This window comes from Bos mutus, chromosome 15 (assembly GCF_027580195.1).
Source record: "Bos mutus isolate GX-2022 chromosome 15, NWIPB_WYAK_1.1, whole genome shotgun sequence".
NCBI lineage: Eukaryota > Metazoa > Chordata > Mammalia > Artiodactyla > Bovidae > Bos > Bos mutus.
Genome location: NC_091631.1, coordinates 39,112,566 through 39,131,958, shown reverse-complemented (window position 1 = coordinate 39,131,958; position 19,393 = coordinate 39,112,566). Strand labels below are relative to the sequence as shown.

The 19,393-nt window shown below is 46.8% G+C and overlaps 1 protein-coding gene across 1 annotated transcript in view; it reads left to right on the top strand.

Moving 5' to 3' along the window:
• The first annotated feature begins 400 nt into the window (after positions 1-400).
• Positions 401-19,393, top strand: part of DKK3 (dickkopf WNT signaling pathway inhibitor 3) — a 50,058-nt gene continuing 31,065 nt past the window's right edge. The window contains exons 1-4 of the mRNA XM_070383931.1: positions 401-545; positions 1,175-1,399; positions 7,950-8,087; positions 10,889-10,972. Coding sequence (XP_070240032.1) covers positions 1,187-1,399; positions 7,950-8,087; positions 10,889-10,972 — 435 coding nt within the window. The 5' untranslated portion in view covers positions 401-545; positions 1,175-1,186. The remainder of the gene's footprint in view (positions 546-1,174; positions 1,400-7,949; positions 8,088-10,888; positions 10,973-19,393) is intronic.

Sequence of the window (19,393 nt, the reverse complement as noted above, 5' to 3'; positions counted from 1 at the left end):
CTCAGGACCTAGGACCTATTGCTGGAGCTACAGGTAGGTTTTCTGGGCTGGAGTAGGAGTTAACCACGGCAGAGGGATTATGACCAGTAGTTTGTGATGGGCCTTGAGTGCCAGCCTGCCAGGTACAGAATAACCTGGAAAAGGCAAGGTGGCGAGGGTTGGACACAGAAAAAACACCTCATGGAAATTGTGGCAAGAATCTGGGCCAGAGATGACAATGCCGCCCTGGGATGCCGGGCGGCAACGGGATGCGAAGAAGGGGTCAGCTTCCTGCAGGGCCAGGCGCGGTGGCAGAGGCCAGCCTCGGGTGGGAGGTCGCTGCGCCCGGGCCGGCCAATGGCGGCGGGCTGGGCCGCAGCCCCTCCCTAGGGGCGGGGACGGGCGGGGCGAGCGCTGCGGGCTCGCCGGGGTACCAGCGCTGCCGCATCCCTGCCGAGCTCCTAGCGCCGGCGGTCCGCCCACCAAGCAGCTCCAGCTCCGCAGCCTCGAGGCAGACCCGGGCAAGGCCTGAGGTCCAAACCAGAGCGCAGCGCAGTCCAGTTGGGGTGGGTGAAGGGCGGCGGCGGGGAAGAGGGTGGCTCAGCTCGGTCCCTCCGGGGTGGGTGGAGGAGGACGGGGCGTCGGATTTGGTTCCAGCCCCAGGGGTGGGGGTGTTGAGTTCTCTGACCACTCAAGATGGGGGATCGAATAGGGGGCGGGAGAGTAGGGTCGCCGCAGCACGGCTGCGCTCTGACCTGGTGGAGAACGTAACAGGGCTCAAACCCGGGACCCAGGCGGGGTGGGGGAGCGGGGAGGGAGGGGAGAGGGCCCTGGGGCCGGGTGGGGGGGGTGGCTGGAGATGGGTGTAAGCGTAGGGGCGCCTGGGTTCTGTTGCTTGCAGGAGGGAGCTATCCCTGGGGGCCGTAGCAGAGCGCGGCTCGTGCTCGAGTATGGGGGTGGGGGTACGGAGAGGATCCGGGCGCGGGGCTGGAGTGTGGGTGGGGGTGGGCTTCCCCGTCTGGGGATGCTGCGTCCTCCGGAGACTCAGTTTCCTCCTTTCTGGGGATGGGTGCGGGGAAGCGGGGCGCCGGGGGCGGGCCAGGCTCTGAGAGCCGGAGGCGGCGGGGCGGGGCGGGGCGGCGGCGCGGGCGAGCGGGTGGTCGGCGCGCCTCTGACCGCATTCTGGGACGCTCAGGCGGCGGCGGAGATGCGGCGGCTCGGGGGCACCCTGCTCTACCTGCTGCTGGCGGCGGCGGTCCCCACGGCCCCCGCGCCGGCTCCGACGGTCACCTCTGCCTCGATCGAGCCCGGCCCGGCTCTCAGCTACCCGCAGGAGGAGGCCACTCTCAACGAGATGTTCCGCGAGGTTGAGGAACTGATGGAGGACACGCAGTACAAACTGCGCAGCGCGGTGGAGGAGGTGGGTGCGCCCGAAGGGCCTGCGCTCCGGGAAGCGCGAGGCGGGTGACAGTGGGGGCTGGCGAAGCAGTGCGCCAACCGCTGGCCAGGGTCCTCGGGTCCGCTAAGGGGCTGGGCACAGCCGGCAGCAGATTTCGAGTTATCTGGAGGCAGTGCAGGGGTGATACCAAATCCCACCTGGTTCCTGCCAAAAGCTCTGGATCTGAAGCTGTCCACCCAAAAACACCGGCTGGACCCACCCATGGACAACTGGGGTCACCACCTGCTTGTAGGCTGCTGGCCATCACCTTACAATTAACTTCAGGTGTGCGGTTGGCCTCATCCTGTTTTAAGCGGATGCTTGCAAGGCCCCTGATATTCCAGCACTGTGATTTTGCAGAGGAGACTCCAGGTATCTCAAGTCCTAGCTTGTCTGTTGGGCTTTGAGCTTGTGCCATGTTCCCGAGAGACAATTAGGGTGCCATTCAGTTCAGTCACTCAGTCATGTCCGACTGTTTGTAACCCCATAGACTGCAGCATGCCAGGCTCCCCTGCCGGTCACCAGCTTCTGGAGCTTGCTCAAACTCCTGTCCATCGAGTGGGTGATGCCATCCAACCATCTCATCCTCTGTCATCCCCTTCTCCATATGCGGACAAAAAGCTCTGAGCTGTGCTGGTAATCTGTCTGGGCTTCCCCTAATGCCATGTGGGGCAAAGAAGGGACCTCGGTATCTCCATCAGTGTCAGTGGGTGGTGGGTGAGAGGAGCAGGGGCAAAGTGAAAGGCCACCCCCCACTGCATTTCCAAGGGTGCTGTGGAGTCAGTCCTGGGCTCAGGGCCCTCCTCTGCCATTCACCATAGGGTGGTATTGGCCAAATCCTTTAACATCCTTTACCTCAGTTTTCCATGAGAATTAAATCTGTGATATGTGTGGCACCTGGAGTATAATAGATGTGCATATATAGCAGCTGTTAGTTATCAGATACCAGACATCTTGGGAAAACTTTGCCTGTTTCTTGCTTCCGTCGCCTCCCAGATTCAAACGCTGTGGATGGCATCCTCTGTGATCAGCACGCAAGCATTGCCAGGGTTGCCTGGAGAGGAGGTGCAGATGGTCCAGCTCTCCCAGCCAGGTGGCCCTGCTGCCTGGGGTGGGTGGGCGTGGCCCCTGTTGGGCCTGACTCTGGCTGCAGCCTGTCTTTGGAGAGAAGCCAGCCATCCCAGGGAAGGAGTCAGTGAGAGATCAGATGTCTAGGCTGGATGGTCAGGTGCCTCCATGTCCCTGTTTCTCCACAGTGCATTTGGGCAAAGCCTCCAAAGCTGGCTCTGGTCTACTAGGCGAGGTGGCTTTTTCCTCCCACACCTGCTTAGTCTGGGGATCACTCCCCTTCTTTCCCACAACAGTCTACCTGGTGGACCCTGGACACTGGTGAAGGAGACACTGGGTTGGAAGGTGGTTGACTGGGTAGCTGTACCTGAACATCCACTGGACAGGCTAGATTCCAGATATAGACTTTGTTTCCTGTGAAAGCAAGAGAATCCTGACACGAAACAATGAAAGGGGCAGGGGTGTCAGACAGGCCCCAGTGAATTTTAACTCTGCACCTTCACTGATTAAACTGAACACATCATCCTTGGTTCCAGAGCAAGTCATCTGCTTCCCTTCACTGGGTTCTAGGACTTTCCCTCCTGCCCACGGCTTCCTGTTGAGACTCATCAAGTCACCTCCCCATTTTTATTCAAGACTGAACTAAGATCCCATAAGGCACGCAGTGCAGCCAAAAAATAAATAGGGTTAAGTAAAATTGGTGCAATATAAGTTGCCCCCTCATGTCGCTGTTGTAAGGACTATGAGAAATTGCTGATTCTCAATAAATAATGGCTCTCACTGGCACTAATGGAAAAGAACCTGCTTGCCAGTGGAGGAGACATGAGACCCATGTTCGATCCCTAGCTCAGGAAGATCCCCTGCAGAAGGGTATGGCAACCCACTCCAGTATTCTTGCCTGGAGTATCCCATGGACAGAGGAGCCTGGTGTGGGCTACAGCACGCAGGGTGGCAGAGTTGGACACGACTGAAGCGACTTAACACCCAGACAAACACACTCATTATCATCATATTAATAGCACTAGTGTGAATGGTAACAGAAGAACCACTAGTGTCTGATATATAATAGAATCACAGTGGATTAGGGCTATTAGTATTAAGTTTTAAAAAGAGATTGCCAGAAAGCCCCTTAAATCTATAACACAGGATAATTGCTGTTTTCTTACTGTCCCAGTAAAGAACAGAAAAGGACGTGTGTCCAGATGCGTTAATTGTTTACATAGTTGCATCATGAATCTGCTTTCAAGTAACTTCCTGACATTTAAAATATTCCAGCTGACTTCAAGCTGCTGGTTTCTCCTAAGGGAAAAAAGTTAACTCTGGTTATAGGATCATTCTTGAGAGGAAGCAAATCTTCAAATGGTTCAGTCTGGGCTGTTTGTTACTGATAAACATATTTTGAGGATAAAGCCACTCCCCACGCCTCCATTACCACGTCTGTAATGGGCATATTTTACAATAGAATGTTCTTATCAACTCGTTATTCCTAGGAAGAATGCCAACAGCAAGCCTGAATTTCTCTCTCCAGTTTTTCTTACTCTGTTCCTTTAACAAACACAGAGTTAACCAATTGTGAGTGCCATGTTAAATAATATTCACATTCCTCCTCTATGAAACAAGTCCTGTTGCTTCAGGCTTAGGTTTCTCTTGCTAGCAGCAGTAATAGTTGTGGCTGAAATTTCCACTGTAAGCTGTACTTCTAGTTTGTGGTGCCATGAAAGAGCTTTAGCTCATTCTGTTGGAATAGCCACTGGTTGAGGAGGAAATGGCTTTATATAAAGACTATCTGCTCAGCCCAGAGCAAATTCTAAATTTGGTACCTTGTCAATTATATGTAAGCCAAACTGGAGGAGTCTGATTCCTATAGGAATTGTAAAAGCGCTGATGTTCTCTTCTCCTTCTGGATTTAGTCCCTCTAGCATCCCCAGACTCCTCTTCTTTCCCAGCTGTTCTTTTCTATCACTAAACAGCCCAGGATCTCTCCCTTAAAACAAATTTAAAAAGCCTTTTTCTTCGTCTTAGGTCTCCTTTCTTCATCCGTTTCTCCTCTATTTTATTAGCAAACCCTTTGAACATATGTTATCTACTTCTGCCTTTTCCACCCCTACCCAGACATCCCCTGGCAAACTGGCTTCTAAAACTGCTTTGTTTATTATACCTCTGCCGAATGGCAGATACTGGATCAAGTTCTCGGATTTCATGAGCTTTAATTCTTACATTTGTCCAATAAAGTAGAATCATCATCATTTTACAAACAGGAAAGCTGAGGTTTAGAGATATTGGGTTGACCAAAAAGATCATTTGGGTCTTTCTGTAAGGTGTTACATATTAGCCACCCCAGTATTTGGTATCTTGCCTAAGGTCACGTGGCTGCTTTGTGGCCGAGCTGGGACTTAACCCCATGTTCCCTGACTCCAGAATCTGGGTACTTTCTACTTTGTTGCCTTCGGATGCTGCTGGCGGCAACTTCTTGCCAAATCTAGTGGCGAGCTCTCAGAAGCCTGAGTTCTTCTAGATTTATTTGGAGGCCCCTTCAAATAGAAGGCCCTCCCCAGATATAACTTCTGACTCTCAGCCTGCTTCTAGCTAGTTCTCTGACTCCATTCTTTTCCTTCTCTCGATTCTGTATTATGTCCCAGTTAGTTTTCAGAACCGGAGAAGCTGATGACACCCCACTCCAGTACTCTTGCCTGGAAAATCCCATGGACGGAGGAGCCTGGTAGGCTGCAGTCCATGGGGTCATGAAGAGTCAGACACGACTGAGCAACTTCACTTTCACTTTTCACTTTCATGCATTGGAGAAGGAAATGGCAACCCACTCCAGTGTTCTTGCCTGGAGAATCCCAGGGACGGGGGAGCCTGGTGGGCTGCCGTCTATGGGGTCACACAGAGTTGGACACGACTGAAGTGACTTAGCAGCCGCATCAGTCTTCAGAACTTACTGCAGCTCCCCACTGCTTGGTGCAGAGGTTCTTACCTGGGGGTGAATACAGGGGAGGGAGTATCTCAGAATCATCTGGAAAGCTCATTGTTTTGTGGGGTGCCCTCTCCAGAAATTTTAATTTGGCAGCTCCAGATATGTAGATATTTTTTTAAAGCATTGGGCATGACTCTGAGGTACCCTTCTGGTTGAGAACTAGGCTAACACCATCTGCTTTAGAACTATACCCTGGATCCATCTGTCAAGTCTGTCTCTGCTTCATCACCATCATTTTATCCATTTGGGGTCCAGCATGGACCCCTTGCCCTAGCCCGTGACACTCCGTTCTCATCCAGGCTGTCACCGTTTTGCCTCCGCTATGCTCCTCTCTATCCAGCTCATATCTGTCCTTTGAGACCAGCCCAATCATGGCTCGCCTCCACCTGGAAGCCTTTTTCCTCTCTTCTTTGAACCTGACTGACTCTAGAGACTTTCATAATCATCCTCAAACTAGCTTGTGTGAGGATGCCCTATCTCCCCAGTAAAAGCACAGGCAGAATCTTATACTAGGAAAAACACGTAATTTGGGGTCGGACCGACCTGAGTTCTAATCTAAGTTTTGCCACCTACTAAGAATGTGATGACCTTAGACATTCCTCCAGTTTCGTCAACCTCATTTTCTTCATCTGCAAATGAGGCAAATAATACTTCCTCATAGAGTTGCTGTGAATACGCAAGGAGATATGGAAGGGACTGGTGCAATGGCTCAGACATAGCTGATGCCCAGGCATGGAGGCAGTGATCAGGTTTCAGATATGTCAGGAGTTATCTCAGGGTCAAACACAGGGCACGGTGGCAGCTGACCAAGTCCTTGTTTGGTTTTCTGGGCTTTCTGCTGACTAGATGTTCTTCACACTTCTGATGCAGTGCCTCTGTGTTCCATTGAGACGTGGGAATTCTTTCCCCATGTATATCCAGCTCAGCGAACCTGGTTGGGAAAGATTGGAAAAGATGGGCCTCTTGTAGTATATAAGGGAATAGAAAACAGTAATTTTTTAAAAAATAGTAAAATCCTTTTTGAGGATTCATTTAAAGGAATAAAAATAGCCGAGAGTCAAGACTGCACTGTTGGAAAATTGCCAGCCACCAGTGACAGCTTCTCTTTGTGTCTCTCATTTTAAATTCCTAGAGAGAGTGTCTGGTTGGCTCAGCTAGTCCATGATGTGGCTTCTGTTTAAGTCCAATCAGCTGTGGCTGGTCCAGTTGTCACCTGCCCACTCATCAAGTCTGGGTCTGGAAGTGGGTACAGATTCAATTTGGCTGATGTGTCTGGTATAGATGTCATGGAGGCTCATGATATGAGGACAGTGGCCTCAGAAACCTGACATCAGCAAAGAACACTTGTGTAAGAAGGGCCAGAAGAAGGGTGTACCACGGAATGAGTCATCTGAACCTCGACAGGGGTCTCTCTCGTACTCAGAGGGTGGATGGGGGAGGACTCATAACTGTGATCCTACCAGTCATGGGGAAGGGGCTAGGTTGGTTCCCCAACCCCAGTCAGCCCTGCAACAAGGATTTGGGAGCAAATAATTTATTTGCAGGGCTTCCCCAGTGGCTCAGCGGTAAAGAATCTGCCTGCAGTACAGGAGCCACAGGAGACACGGGTTTGATCCCTGGGTCAGGAAGATCCTCTGAAGGAGGGCGTGGCAACCCACTGCAGTATTCTTGCTTGGAGACTCCCCATGATCAGAAGAGCCTGACAGACTACAGTTCGTAGGGTTGCAAAGAGTCACACACAACTGAAGCGAATTAGCATGCGTGTAATGTGATGTGATCCCAGAAACACTAGGAGGAAGTAGGAGAGTGAGATGGAAAAGGAAAAACGCAGCAAAGGCTGTGCTGATGAGCAGGTGACTTCTAGGGACAACTAGGGTTCCATCTTTCTGAGGTCCTTGGAGAGAGAGAAACTGTCCCACTGAACGGAGAGGGCACTGGGGTACTTACCCTCATAGGCTCTTCTTCACTGATTGAGGGTTGTCCCTGGGGTGTTCACTACCTAACACTTGGTGCTTGTGCAGACTGAACACACTTCTGTAGTCAGAGAATGCTCTCAAAGAGAAACAGAGTTGGTTGCTGGCATGTATGGGAATTGAATGTGAGTGACCTCCTGATTAGGACGTGGGGAGATGGGAGCAGCGCCAAGAGCATCTCTCAGGGGTCAAGATTGCTCAGTGGGGGCATTCTGAAATCCCAACTCTGCCCTTCCCTGGGAATCTTGAGAACTAACCTAGTCTTCCTGAGCCTCAGTTGCCCCACTTGTGAAATGGGGACATTAACACCCACCCCACAGGGAGATTGTGAGATGTAAGACGATAATATATGAAAACATTTAGAACAATGTCTTGTTCTACTCAGTCCTCAGTGGTACTTATCAGCAGCACCATTGTTACTGCAGAAGAGGAAAAGAGTAGTTTTTTTTCTAATGGACTCTGGTATGTATCAGGAGAAAACAATATTGCTCATTAAATTCATTGATTTAATTAGATGGAAGCCGAAGAGGCTGCTGCTAAAACATCATCAGAAGTGACCCTAGCACACTTACCTCCCAGCTACCACAACGAGACCAACACAGAAACCAAGGTGGGAAATAATACCATCCATGTCCACCGAGAAATTCACAAGGTAAGTCGTGGCCGGCGCGTCCTCCTTTCTTCAGTGCCCAGTCCCATCAGAGGACTAAGGTGTGGCCTGTGTTCTCTTTAAGAGAGTCTGCTGTGCAGATGTTTACATATTTGATATACAAGTCAAAAATACACATAAAGATGGTAAAATACAGGTTAAAAGCCAGAGGGAGTGAGGGAGATTATTTAAAGGGGAATAAATTGCTTTTGCATTGAAGCAATAAATTTAACTCTAGTCTTCCTGCCAGTCCAATTGCAAAGGAATGTTCAGGGATTTTTATTACTTGAAAAAAGGAAGCAAATAAGTGTTTAGAGAAAGACGTTCCCAGTATTGAATTTGAGGAATTTATCTCACAGGTTTTTATCTGTGATTCAGTAGAGAGGTGAAATAGAGTTCATGTTGTGGTGAATAGATCTTCACCATCTCCTTAGGAGGAGCTCAGATGTGATATACTCAAGTCTTCAGAATGGAAAACCTCTATTGCTACAAGATGAAACATTCATATGTTTGCTGGCTATCCATTCACAATTTTACAGTGGCCTGTTTTCCAACCTGCCGTACGTCTAAGTGTCTCTTGGTCCAGAATCTTGCATGAGGAGTGAGCAGGCTTGTTCTCAATCTGATTTGAGAAAGAAAACGTTGCAAAGGAAGGTGGCATTCACTTGCCCCTAACATGCGATGTCTCCAGGGTGACTTTGGTAGGACTTTGAGATCAAATCATGTGGCCTGTTTTCTCTTAAACAGAATCTGGTGTGCAGATGTTTGGGTCATTGTTAGAGGCTGTAAAATTGACCTCTGATCTCATCTCAAGGCCTGTGCACAAGGCCATGAAGATTCTCACAAAAGCGCCTTGCTTTTGTTCAAGTGTGCAGGTAATGACTGAGCTGACACAATAGCATTTCTGTGCCATAGTGGATTAAAGGGTCAGTTCTCATGGGCCATTGCCTTGACTATAAAGTAGCCTTTGTGTGGCGCTAGTCCCACTGCGTACTCACAGCCCCAGCTCCAGAGCACACCCCTCGCATCAATGAATGAGCCACCTGCCAAACAGAATCCTTTAGCATTGCTCATCTGAAGACTGGAGAATTCCAGTCTTTGTCTCCAAAAGTGATTATTTTATTCCTGCCAAAACCAATATTCAGTCATCCTTTCTGACAATAATTAGCCAGTAGGTTTGGCTACTCCTTGAATTTGCTCCTTGTGAATATCAGAATAACCAAGTATGTGTCCTGCCAGTAACGAGTATGATTTTCAACTTTGTGACCCTCACTAACCATGTTTATGAAATAGGAAAATCAGCATCTGTAATACCTTATGGTGTCGTGGGGGCCAAATGACTTAAAGTGTGTGAGAGTTGTTGTAAACTGTAAAGCGCTATGCAGCAGCAAATTGTTCTTACTGTTAATATTACTGTTGTTCTTATGGTGAAGTTACGGCATCCGCATGGTGTAGTAGTTCTTGAGTGGGTTCCATGGAGCTCCTTCCTGCCTGATGCTTTATGAAAGAAGAGCTCAGTGGTGAAACATGTTTGGAAAACGTTGTACATATTTCTCTTCCTAGGGATACAAAAATGCACCTTAGTGTAATAAAACCTCAGAGAAGTCCCTGGATCTTTACATACAGGACTGTATAATTTTAAAAATATATAGCATTGATTAATCTTGTGAAAATCTGGTATAAAAGGAAGAAGACATCATTTCTTTGCTGGAGAGAGGAATTATTTACATAAAAAAATTTAAAGTATGTTGGTGAAGACGTGATCCTTATGCTCCAGAACTGGAATTAGAACTGGAATTTGATCCACTGTTGCACATTAGGCTAAGAGTTTCCACTTTGTTTTGGCTGCGGACGCCTGTGATATTAGAGCTGGCAGGAACTTTAAAGATGGCCTAGAAATGAGAAAACTGTGAATCAGAGAACAGAAATGATTTGTTCCAGGTTGCATACTAGACGGTTGTTGGTGTCTGAGCCAGGGATCAAAGAACACTGATCCCCTAGCTCCTGAGGTTCTCTCTGTTCTTTTATCACCAACATGAGGGTTAGACATGGCCTTGGATGGGGTGAGAGTGGCCTGAGTTTCAATCAGGCTTCCAATCAGGCTTCTAAGGCTCAGCTTTGAGGTGCCCACTCTTGGATACAGAAGCCAGGCAGACAGTAGCTAAAGGAATACAGGGCCAGGCCTCCTCTCAGCATACTTAAGCACTTACTTTTTTTTTTTTTTAACTTTTTATTTGTACTAGAGTATAGCCAGTTAACAATGTCGTGATAGTTTCAGGTGGACAGCAGAGGGACTCAGCAATACATACACATGTATCCATTCTCCCCCAAGTTCCCCTGGCATCAAGGCTGCCACATAATTAAGCACTTTCTTGAGGAAACAAAACAGTTTCCCAGAATCAGGGAGGGGCTGCTCTAGCTAAAACCTGCTTCCTTCACTATCCAGGCCTGTAGTTGTTGAAAAGAAAGTTGACTTGGAGCTTCAAATGAATAAGCCCCAAGAATGATAAAAATAGCTAGTGTTAAGTGTTTGCGAGGTGACAGGCTGTGTGCTGCGTGCTTTACACAGACTTCCTCGGTCCTCCCCTTTGGCAGCCCCATGCTATAGACTCTGCTCTGTCTCTTAATCACTATCTGATGCTGCTGGTGGAGCTCAGAAACATAGGGAGGAGTGGGCATTCTGTCTACTTTGACAGATGCTCCTGCTTCAGAAAATAGAAAACAACAAAACAAAAAACCAACAACTTGGGGGATTTGTCCAGAATCCCCTCTATTTCACACTCACTGTCCCTGTTCTCCTGTAGATCACAAACAACCGGACCGGGCAGATGGTCTTTTCAGAGACAGTCATTACGTCGATGGGAGATGAAGAAGGCAAAAGGAGCCACGTGAGTTGCCGTCTTCCTTGCACTCTCATCCTGATGCACACGTTCCCTTGCTGAGCCTGGCAAAGGTGCCCCAGACTTCACACCATGGGCAGAAAGCGGGGAGCTCCCGTGCACCTCTCCTGCCTGGTATCTGCCTAGTATTCCCCAATTCCTACATTTATGGCCAGACAGATGCAGTCCAGTAACAGTCTCTGCTTCCATGTACTTTGCTTCAGAAATGGCAGGACATGGCAAATTCCGTTGTCATTTGCACGGCTGCTCTCGGCCTTGAAAGGGGAACACTGAAGGGTCGGGTGTATTGGTTGGGGGTTTCTGGTAACAAGACCTGGTGCCTCTAACCTGAAAATTGCCTAAAGCCGCTGGCCAGACCCACACCCTTTATGATCCCAGGCCTGGTCTGGCAGTTTGAGAGCAAGAAAACTTCAAGTGAAACCCAGTGGCCCAAGAGAAAGGTGTCCCTCTGCTCCAGCCTTCATGCTTGGGCCCCTTATGCTTGCACTTGCTACTCAGTAACCTGTTGCTTAGTCCAGAGGTGGGCTGCTCCTTAGAGAATTATAGATTCTGAACGATGAGAGGGGCGTCATTTCATAGAAGGAAGGCCTGGCACAGGTTGGAGGGTGACCCAGGATGCCACTGGTCTCCAGACTTCCAGACCAGAGGTGACTCCGCTGCACCTTGTCTTCACAAAGAGGTGGCTGGTGAGGAGCCGACAGGGTGGCTGCCGTGTGATTTAGTCCGTTGTATGAAGCGCCTCCTCTGTGGGGCTGGAGATGGTCAGCCTCTCTGTGCCCAGGAGCTTTATGCAAACTTCCCACCACACGTTCCTCCCTCTGCGGTGCCTAATGCATCCCCAGCCTTCCGAGGGGATCAGGGATATAACCTGACCCTTTGTGGCCTTATCATAAGAGAAGCAGTGTACCCATAACCACTAAGGAGGTGGTGTTACTGTGGTTGGTAGTAAATGGGTTCTTTTTTAAAAAACAAATTTACTTATTTTTATTGAAGTATAGTTGATTTTCAGCATTGTGTTAGATTCTGGTATATAGCTAAGTGATTCAGTTATACGCAAATATCTATGTATTCTTTTTCATATTATTTTCCATTAAGGTGTATTACAGGATATTGAATATAGGTCCTTGTATTATACAGTAGGACCTTGTAGTTTGTCTTTTTATATAATAGTTTGTATTTACTGACCCCAGCCTCCTAATTTATCCCTCCCCACCCCCTTTCTCCTTTCTATGACTGTGAATCTGTTTCTGTTTTATAAATGAGTTCATTTGTATCATATTTTAGATTCCACATGTAAGTGATATCATACGGTGTTTGTCTTTCTCTTTCTGACTTCCCTTAGTATGATAATCCCTAGTTGCCTCCATGTTACTGCAAATGGCATTATTTTATTCTTTTTTTGGCTGAGGGTGGTATCTTGTAACTTTGATTTGCATTTCTCTAAGAATTAGTGATGTTGAACATGTGCCTCTTGGCCATCTGTATATCTTCTTTGGAGAAATGTCTAGTTAGGTCTGCTGCCATTTTTGATTGAGTTATTTTTTATTATTAAATTATGTGAACTTTTTGTAAATTTTAAAAAGTAAGCTTTTATTTATCACATCGTTTGCAAATATTTTCTCCCAGTCCATAGGTTGTCTTTTCATTTTGTTTATGGTTTCCTTTGCTGTGCAAAAGCTTGTAATGGGATTTAACAGTTTAAATCCCATTTATTTATTTTTGCTTTTATTTCTATTGCCTTGGGAGACTGAGCTAAGAAAATATTGGTACAGCTTATGTCAGAGAATGTTTTGCCTATATTCTCTTGTAGGAATTTTATGGTCATGTCTTACGTCTAAGTCTTTAAGCCATCTTGAGTTTATTTTTATGTATGATGTGAGCGTGTGCTGTGACTTCACTGATTTACATGCAGTTGTCCAGCTGCCCCAACACCACTTGCTGAAGAGACTGTCTTTCCTCCATTGTTCCCCATTGTATGTTCTTGTCTCCTTTGTTGAAGATTAATTTCAGTAGGCATGCTTTCATTATATTGAGATATGTTCCTTCTATACCCACTTTGGTAAGAGTTTTTTAATTACGAATGGATGTTGAATTTTATCAAATACTTTTATGCATCTGTTGAGATGATCATGCGATTCTTGTCTTTTCTTTTGTTGATATGGCACATCACATAGATTGATTTGCGATGTTGAGCCATCCTCATGACTCTAGGATGAATCCGACTTGATCATGACGTAAGATCTTTTTCTGTGCTTTTGGATTTGGTCTGCCAGTATTTTGTTGAGAAGTTTTGCATCTATATTCATCAAAGATAGTGGCCTGTAATTTTCTTTTTTGGTATTGTCTTTGTCCGATTTTGGTGTCAGGGTGTTGGTAGCTTCGTAAAATGACTTTAGGGCTATTCTCATCTCTTCAGTCTTTTGAAAGAGTTTGAGAAGGATCAGTGTAAGCTCTCTGTATGCTTGATAGAATTCCCCAGTGAAGCCATCTGGTCCTGCACTTTTGTTTGCAGGAAGGTGTGTGTTTTTTGTTTTTTTTTTTAATACAGGTTCTATTTCACTTCTAGTGCTCAGTCTGTTCAAATTATCTATTTCTTTTCAATTCAGTTCTGATGGCTATAACTTGTCTATTTCTTATCAGTTGTCCAATTTGTTGGCATATAATTGTTCATAGCATTTTCTTATGGTCTTTATATTTCTGCAATATCGGTTGTGATTTCTCATCTTTCACTTCTTATTTTGTTTATTTGGGTTCTCTTTTCATCTTGGCAGGTTTCGCTAGAGTTTTGTTGATTTGTATTTACCCTTTCAAAGAACTAGCTCTTGGTTTTATTGATTTTTTCCTATTTTTATTTATTTATTTTTTTGATTTTTTCCTATTTTTAAAGAATTTCTCTTTTATTTCTTCTCTAGTCTTTATTATTTTCTTCCTTCTGCTAACTTGATGGGTTCTTTTTGTTTGTTTTTGACACAGTAGTCAGACATTTACTACAGGCAGGGGGAGTCCAGCCAGCTGTGTATGATAGTGCTGACCCCCCATTCAAGGGACCTGGGAGCTGGTGGGGGGCAAGCCATGTGGTGAAATGGAAGGAGACCCAGTGTCACAGGCTGGAAGCATGAGTTTGTCACTTATAAACTAGGTCACCTCATTTCCCCCATCTTTTAATGAGGCAATGATTTTCACCATCTCTCCCAACTCTGAAAGCTCAGAAGCCTGTGAAGGAAAGATAGGATTGACTAAGGTCAAGAGAGAGGAAAGGCCAGCTTTTGAAGGTGGAAGAAGAAAGAGAAAGAAAGAGAATAGGAGGGGGAAAAAAAAAAGACAAAGAGATGGTACCAAGAGGGAAAAGCTTTAGAGTATTCCAGATTTAAGTCTCTGTGAGAGAACAGGGGAAACACAACTCTCAGGGATGTGGATTACAAAAAAGCTTTTGTGTTCAAGATAAAAAGGTGTATGATTGTATGATTGCATAGTTTTGTTCTGGGAAGCCTCCCAGAGCCCAGAGGGCAGCAGCACTGCTGTGAGCATCTTTATAGCTGCTGGAGGCCCTGATATACATCCCAAGCTCCCTGCTCTGCCCTCCAAGTAAGGCAGTTTTGTCAGGCTTGGAGCACTATGGCAGGGGGAACCAAGCTCTGAGATTGGCAGGTCAGTGAGAGACAAGATCTCCAAGATGCCAGGAGTGTACACGGGTCAGGGGGCAGCTGCCTGCACTTGTGTGCTGCAGCCTCCAAGTGTGTGCCAGTTTTCTGGAGTCTGCACAGCCTGTGTGTCCCTGCTGTGGGCTCAGCTGGGGGGCCCAGAATTCCCAGGGCTGCTTTGGCAGGTCACATGTTGATTGTGAGATAGAGGACCTGCAGGTCCCTGGGCGGTGCATAACCTGAACCCCTGTGTGTGATGGTCCTGAGAATGCAGGAGGGTGACAGGAGGAGACACATCCAGGAAACCCAGGAGGTGGAGACTCACTGAGTTTTTCCAGATTCCTGCACAGGCCCTTGGGATCTTAACTCAGCAAGTTTTTCTATGAGAATAAACTCCAATTTGATTGACTAGGAGAGTGACCCGGGGCATCTGATGCTTGACTGGCCGGTGCCTGCTGAATCGCCTGGGGTCTTGAGAGAACAGACTAGAGACTTTACAGGGCGCTTGTGAAAGGGAGGTCATGTGGCAAGAGCAAGGGTATGTTACCGCAGAGCCTCGCTTGTTGTCGAGTGTCTTGCCAAGAGTCAGAGAAACAAGGTCTGGTTTCAGATGCCCACAGAATTCTTGTATTCGAATCTTTGTGTCTGAGTGGGAAGCCGTAAAGATTAGATTGCCTCCAGAGGCATGAGAACGGCCGAACATCGTCACCACTGTCCCATTCCATAGTTTGGCAATTTAATGGTTTTTACGGTTGGCTCTGGAAAACGCGTTATGTGCGGATGAAGCATTCTCTGGGTTGGAAAAGGGAAGCTTGCCTCTCAAAAGGATAAAAAATCATAAGCTGTTCAAACCTTAAACTACTATAAATAGAGGCTGAATTCTCAGGATTTAAAGCTCCCAGATGAATTCAATTAAACATAACCACCAAACACTCCATATTTTCCTTTCTTCAGATGCTGGGATGTGTATTCATACATATGGTAACCCGAGCAGGCCCATGGAAAGTCACAGACAGTAACGCTGTATGGCCGTCTAGAAAACCTAGCACAGTACGTGCAAGGCATTGGTCTGTTTTTGCTTTCACACTCAAAAGGGGAAAGGGACACGGAGGCTTGTTATTTCATCTGAGCGCACGGGCGACTGTGATATGGTCTGACGTCTTTCTGTGAGGCTTTTGTGCGGAGCCCTCCGTCTGTCTCCCTTGATGGGCCACTGGGTGGGCTGACCACGGCTGTGCTGCTATCATGCAGTGGGTTAGGAGGGAAGCGGTGTGTTGGAAGCCGGAGAGCAGATAAGCCATTATGCACACATACAAGGCTTTTGTTTATAACCGTGTCCCCAAATGTGAAGCATCTGGCCCAATTACCCAAGGCACCACTTTGAAGGGACATGTACTCTCATTAAGACATCCTCAGAACTACAGAGCTCAGCACATTGTGCATCTGTTGTCTTTTTTGTTTTCACATTAGAGTATGATATAAAATATCCTACATAATAAGGTATTTTCTCCAGCTGAACATACCTTATTTGAACCCACTGTTTCAATCACATACAACCAGCTCCAAGATACTTCTTGAAACTTCTGAGGGCCTAGGTAGACAAATTTCACTACCAGATTTGTCCAGATAGTAATGATTTGAGTAATCCCATGGTTTCCTTGTCCAAGAGAATGATCAGGATAGACGGCCGACTGTGGAAAATGGCGATGGACTTCTCCACCAGTGTGAACTCATTGTCGTCTTCTCTGCTGTGAAGATGCTTTGTTATCTGTGTTCAAGTCTGGGGGAAGACAGATGGTCAGTGTGGCTGGACTTCAGGATTTGTTTGTTTCCTGTTGAACAGCAAACATCCCGTTACTTCAAAGCCCAGAGAGACTCAGCAAGAGTGTGGGCAGAGAAAGTGTGTTGAATGGCGTCTTTCCCCAGGAGACCTTGAGTTCTTCCTTGCCCCCAGCTCGTTCATTTATCACAGAGTAACTGCAGGTGAGGGGTTGGCTTTGTCTGGTCCCTCTGCCATGATGTCTGAGGCTGAAGTTGCCTTTATAGATTTCATGGAATTACAGAGGGCACCATGCTGACCAGTCATTGGGGTTTATTTTAACAGAAATGCATTAGCGGAAAGGCACAGGTTCCTTGCAGTAGTCCCCAACCTTTTTGGCACTAGGGACCTGTTTCATGGAAGACAATTTTTTCCGTGGTCCAGGGTGGGGGAGGATGGTTTTGGAATGATTAAATGCATTGCATTTATTGTGCACTTTATTTCTATTATTATGACATCAGTGTCACCTCAGATCTTCAGGCATTAAATCCTGGAGGTTCGGGATCTCTGCCTTGGAGAACTTTGTTCAGTACCCAGAGGTTCAGCCTCCTGGAGAGTTCTTTTGGGTGTATGTTGGGGGGCTGGGTGCATTGCCAAGTCCCGGGAGAAGCCCTTCTCTATCTGTCAGTCTGGGGGCAGAGTGAAGTCTGAACAAGGTGTGAGGCTCACCTAGGTTCAAACCTATCCTAACCCTCACACGCTTTGTCCTCTGTGGTTCTGTTTCTTTCTTTATCCATGAAGCTAACCATCCTCGGTTCACAACATTGGGTGAGAGTCTTTAAGGAGAGGTTTTTAAAGCTCTTTGCGTGAGGCTCATTATTACCAAAAAGTAATTAACACAGGGTTCTAACTGGCTTCTCCCCTGGGTCCCAGGAACCTACTGCAAAAGTGGAATTCCCCTGGAAGCTGAAGCTGTGTTTCAGGACTCCATGGGCCTCTTCCCACTGCTGTTTGTGGCCTGGGGCTAAGTTCTCTAGAGCCATGCCTCACCCTCTGAGTCATGCATTTTGCTAGAGGCTTGTGCTCCCTGTTTTGAGCCTGACTCACCCTGCACTTCTTGTTCTTATGAGTCATAAGTGACTTGTTTGGGTATTAGCGATACAAACAGAAGGAAAGATGGGCCTAATGAATGAGAAGAAGCATAAGTGATGTTCAGGTGCTAACAAGATCCCGGATGGGGCCGGGTTGGCAGGATGCATCTTGGTTTCTATGGAAAACAACACGCTTGTGGGTCTAAAAGTGATGGCGTAGTCTCTTGTGAATGTGCAGTTCCACAGTCCTGCAACCAGACACCTGGGTCCTTTTGTGTGTCTAGGTTTCTATTTTGTACTGACTTAGTAATTTCTGACCAAGCATAAGGCCCTTATGCCTTCATCCAGTAGGAAAAAATTATAGGGAAAACTGAAGAGCTCTGAATCATTCTGAAAAATGGATAAGCAGTCCCCAAATAAATAAAGTTGATCCAAGTCAGGAGTGTTTAAGGAGTAGGCATTTCTTTTTGAGCTATAACCTGGCTATATTAAATTGTACTCTCCTCAACCTAAATATCCTTCAAGAAGGAATTTGTGATTCCACATGCAAAATCAAAATACTGTGAAGTTCATAAACCAGTTTCACACAGGTTTCATATATGTTGGTATAAAAGGTTGTCTTCAGTGAAACATTAAGTGAAGAAAAAGCAATTGTAAAGCAATATATTGCTTTACATATATGACGGTATATTTAAGATATATTTGATATACGTGCATGCATTCTCAGTGGCTAAGTCATGTCTGACTCTTTGCGACCCCCTGGACTGTAGCCCGTAGGCTCCTCTGTCCATGGAAGTGATTTCCCAGGCAGGAATACTGGAGGGGGTTGCCCTTTCCTTCTCCGGGAGATCTGACCAGGGATCGAACCCACATCTCCTTCATTGGCAGGCGGGTTCTTTACCTCTGAGCCACACGGGAGCTCATATTTTATAGATACAGTTTATCTCATTTTTTAGAGAAAAAAGTATACATTAAAACACTTGGCAAAATGTATATAAAATCATTACTAGTAGTTACCTCTGGGAGAAATTAACTTTGCAGAGACTTTCCCTCTATAGCATTCTATATGTTTTGAATGTTTTTAAAAAGAGTTTGTGAGCTATTTACAGTTTTGCCGTAGACATCTACCTATTATTTTGAACAATATTGCAAGTTTTTGTCTTTGTGTAAATCCTAGAAATTAAATTGCTGTGTCAAAGTGTGTACAATGTAAGATTTTGAGAGATGTTACCAGATTTTCCTCCAGACGGTTGTACTGTTTTGGCTCTCAGCAGTGATTTCTGAAATAACGTCACCAGTTCCCCCTCGCCTGCAACGGGTGTTGTAGTGGGTGACCACCTGTGTCTTCTCTTTGCTTCCATTTCTTTGATTATTAGTAAGGTCAAGGGGAATCGCTGTTTGAGAATTGTAAGTTGTAGGCAACATAGAGTTCTCTGCAAATTTATCTCATCTCCCCTTCTCTTCCTCAGGAAGAAGGGTCAGTTTTGCATGCCAGGCTGCTCCCAAGACCAGATACCGTCTGGCCCAGTGTGGGACAGATTAGGAAGGTGTGACGTTCCAGCGGGGACTGTCTGTGTGTTCCGTGTCCATGGCCACGGCTGCCGGGCTGTGAGACACACCCGGGAGTAGGTGGTAGTGATGTGCAGGCTACTGCCCCCACCGCTGTAAACGCAAAAAGACAGGCTCTCCCGCCTTTCTTCTCTGGCCACTTCCACAAACACCCCAAACCAAAGCTTAGGTGCCTTCTGAGAGGAGGAGCACTTCAGGGGGTTGGGTAAGGCTTGGGCCCAGGGAAAGTCAGTATAGAGTACAGCTCCACTGCTGTTTGCTGTGTGACTGGTGACCCCTTAACTGCTGCAAACCTTAGATTCCTCATATGTACAGTGGATTCATCAAAGTACCTTGCGTATAGTGCTTC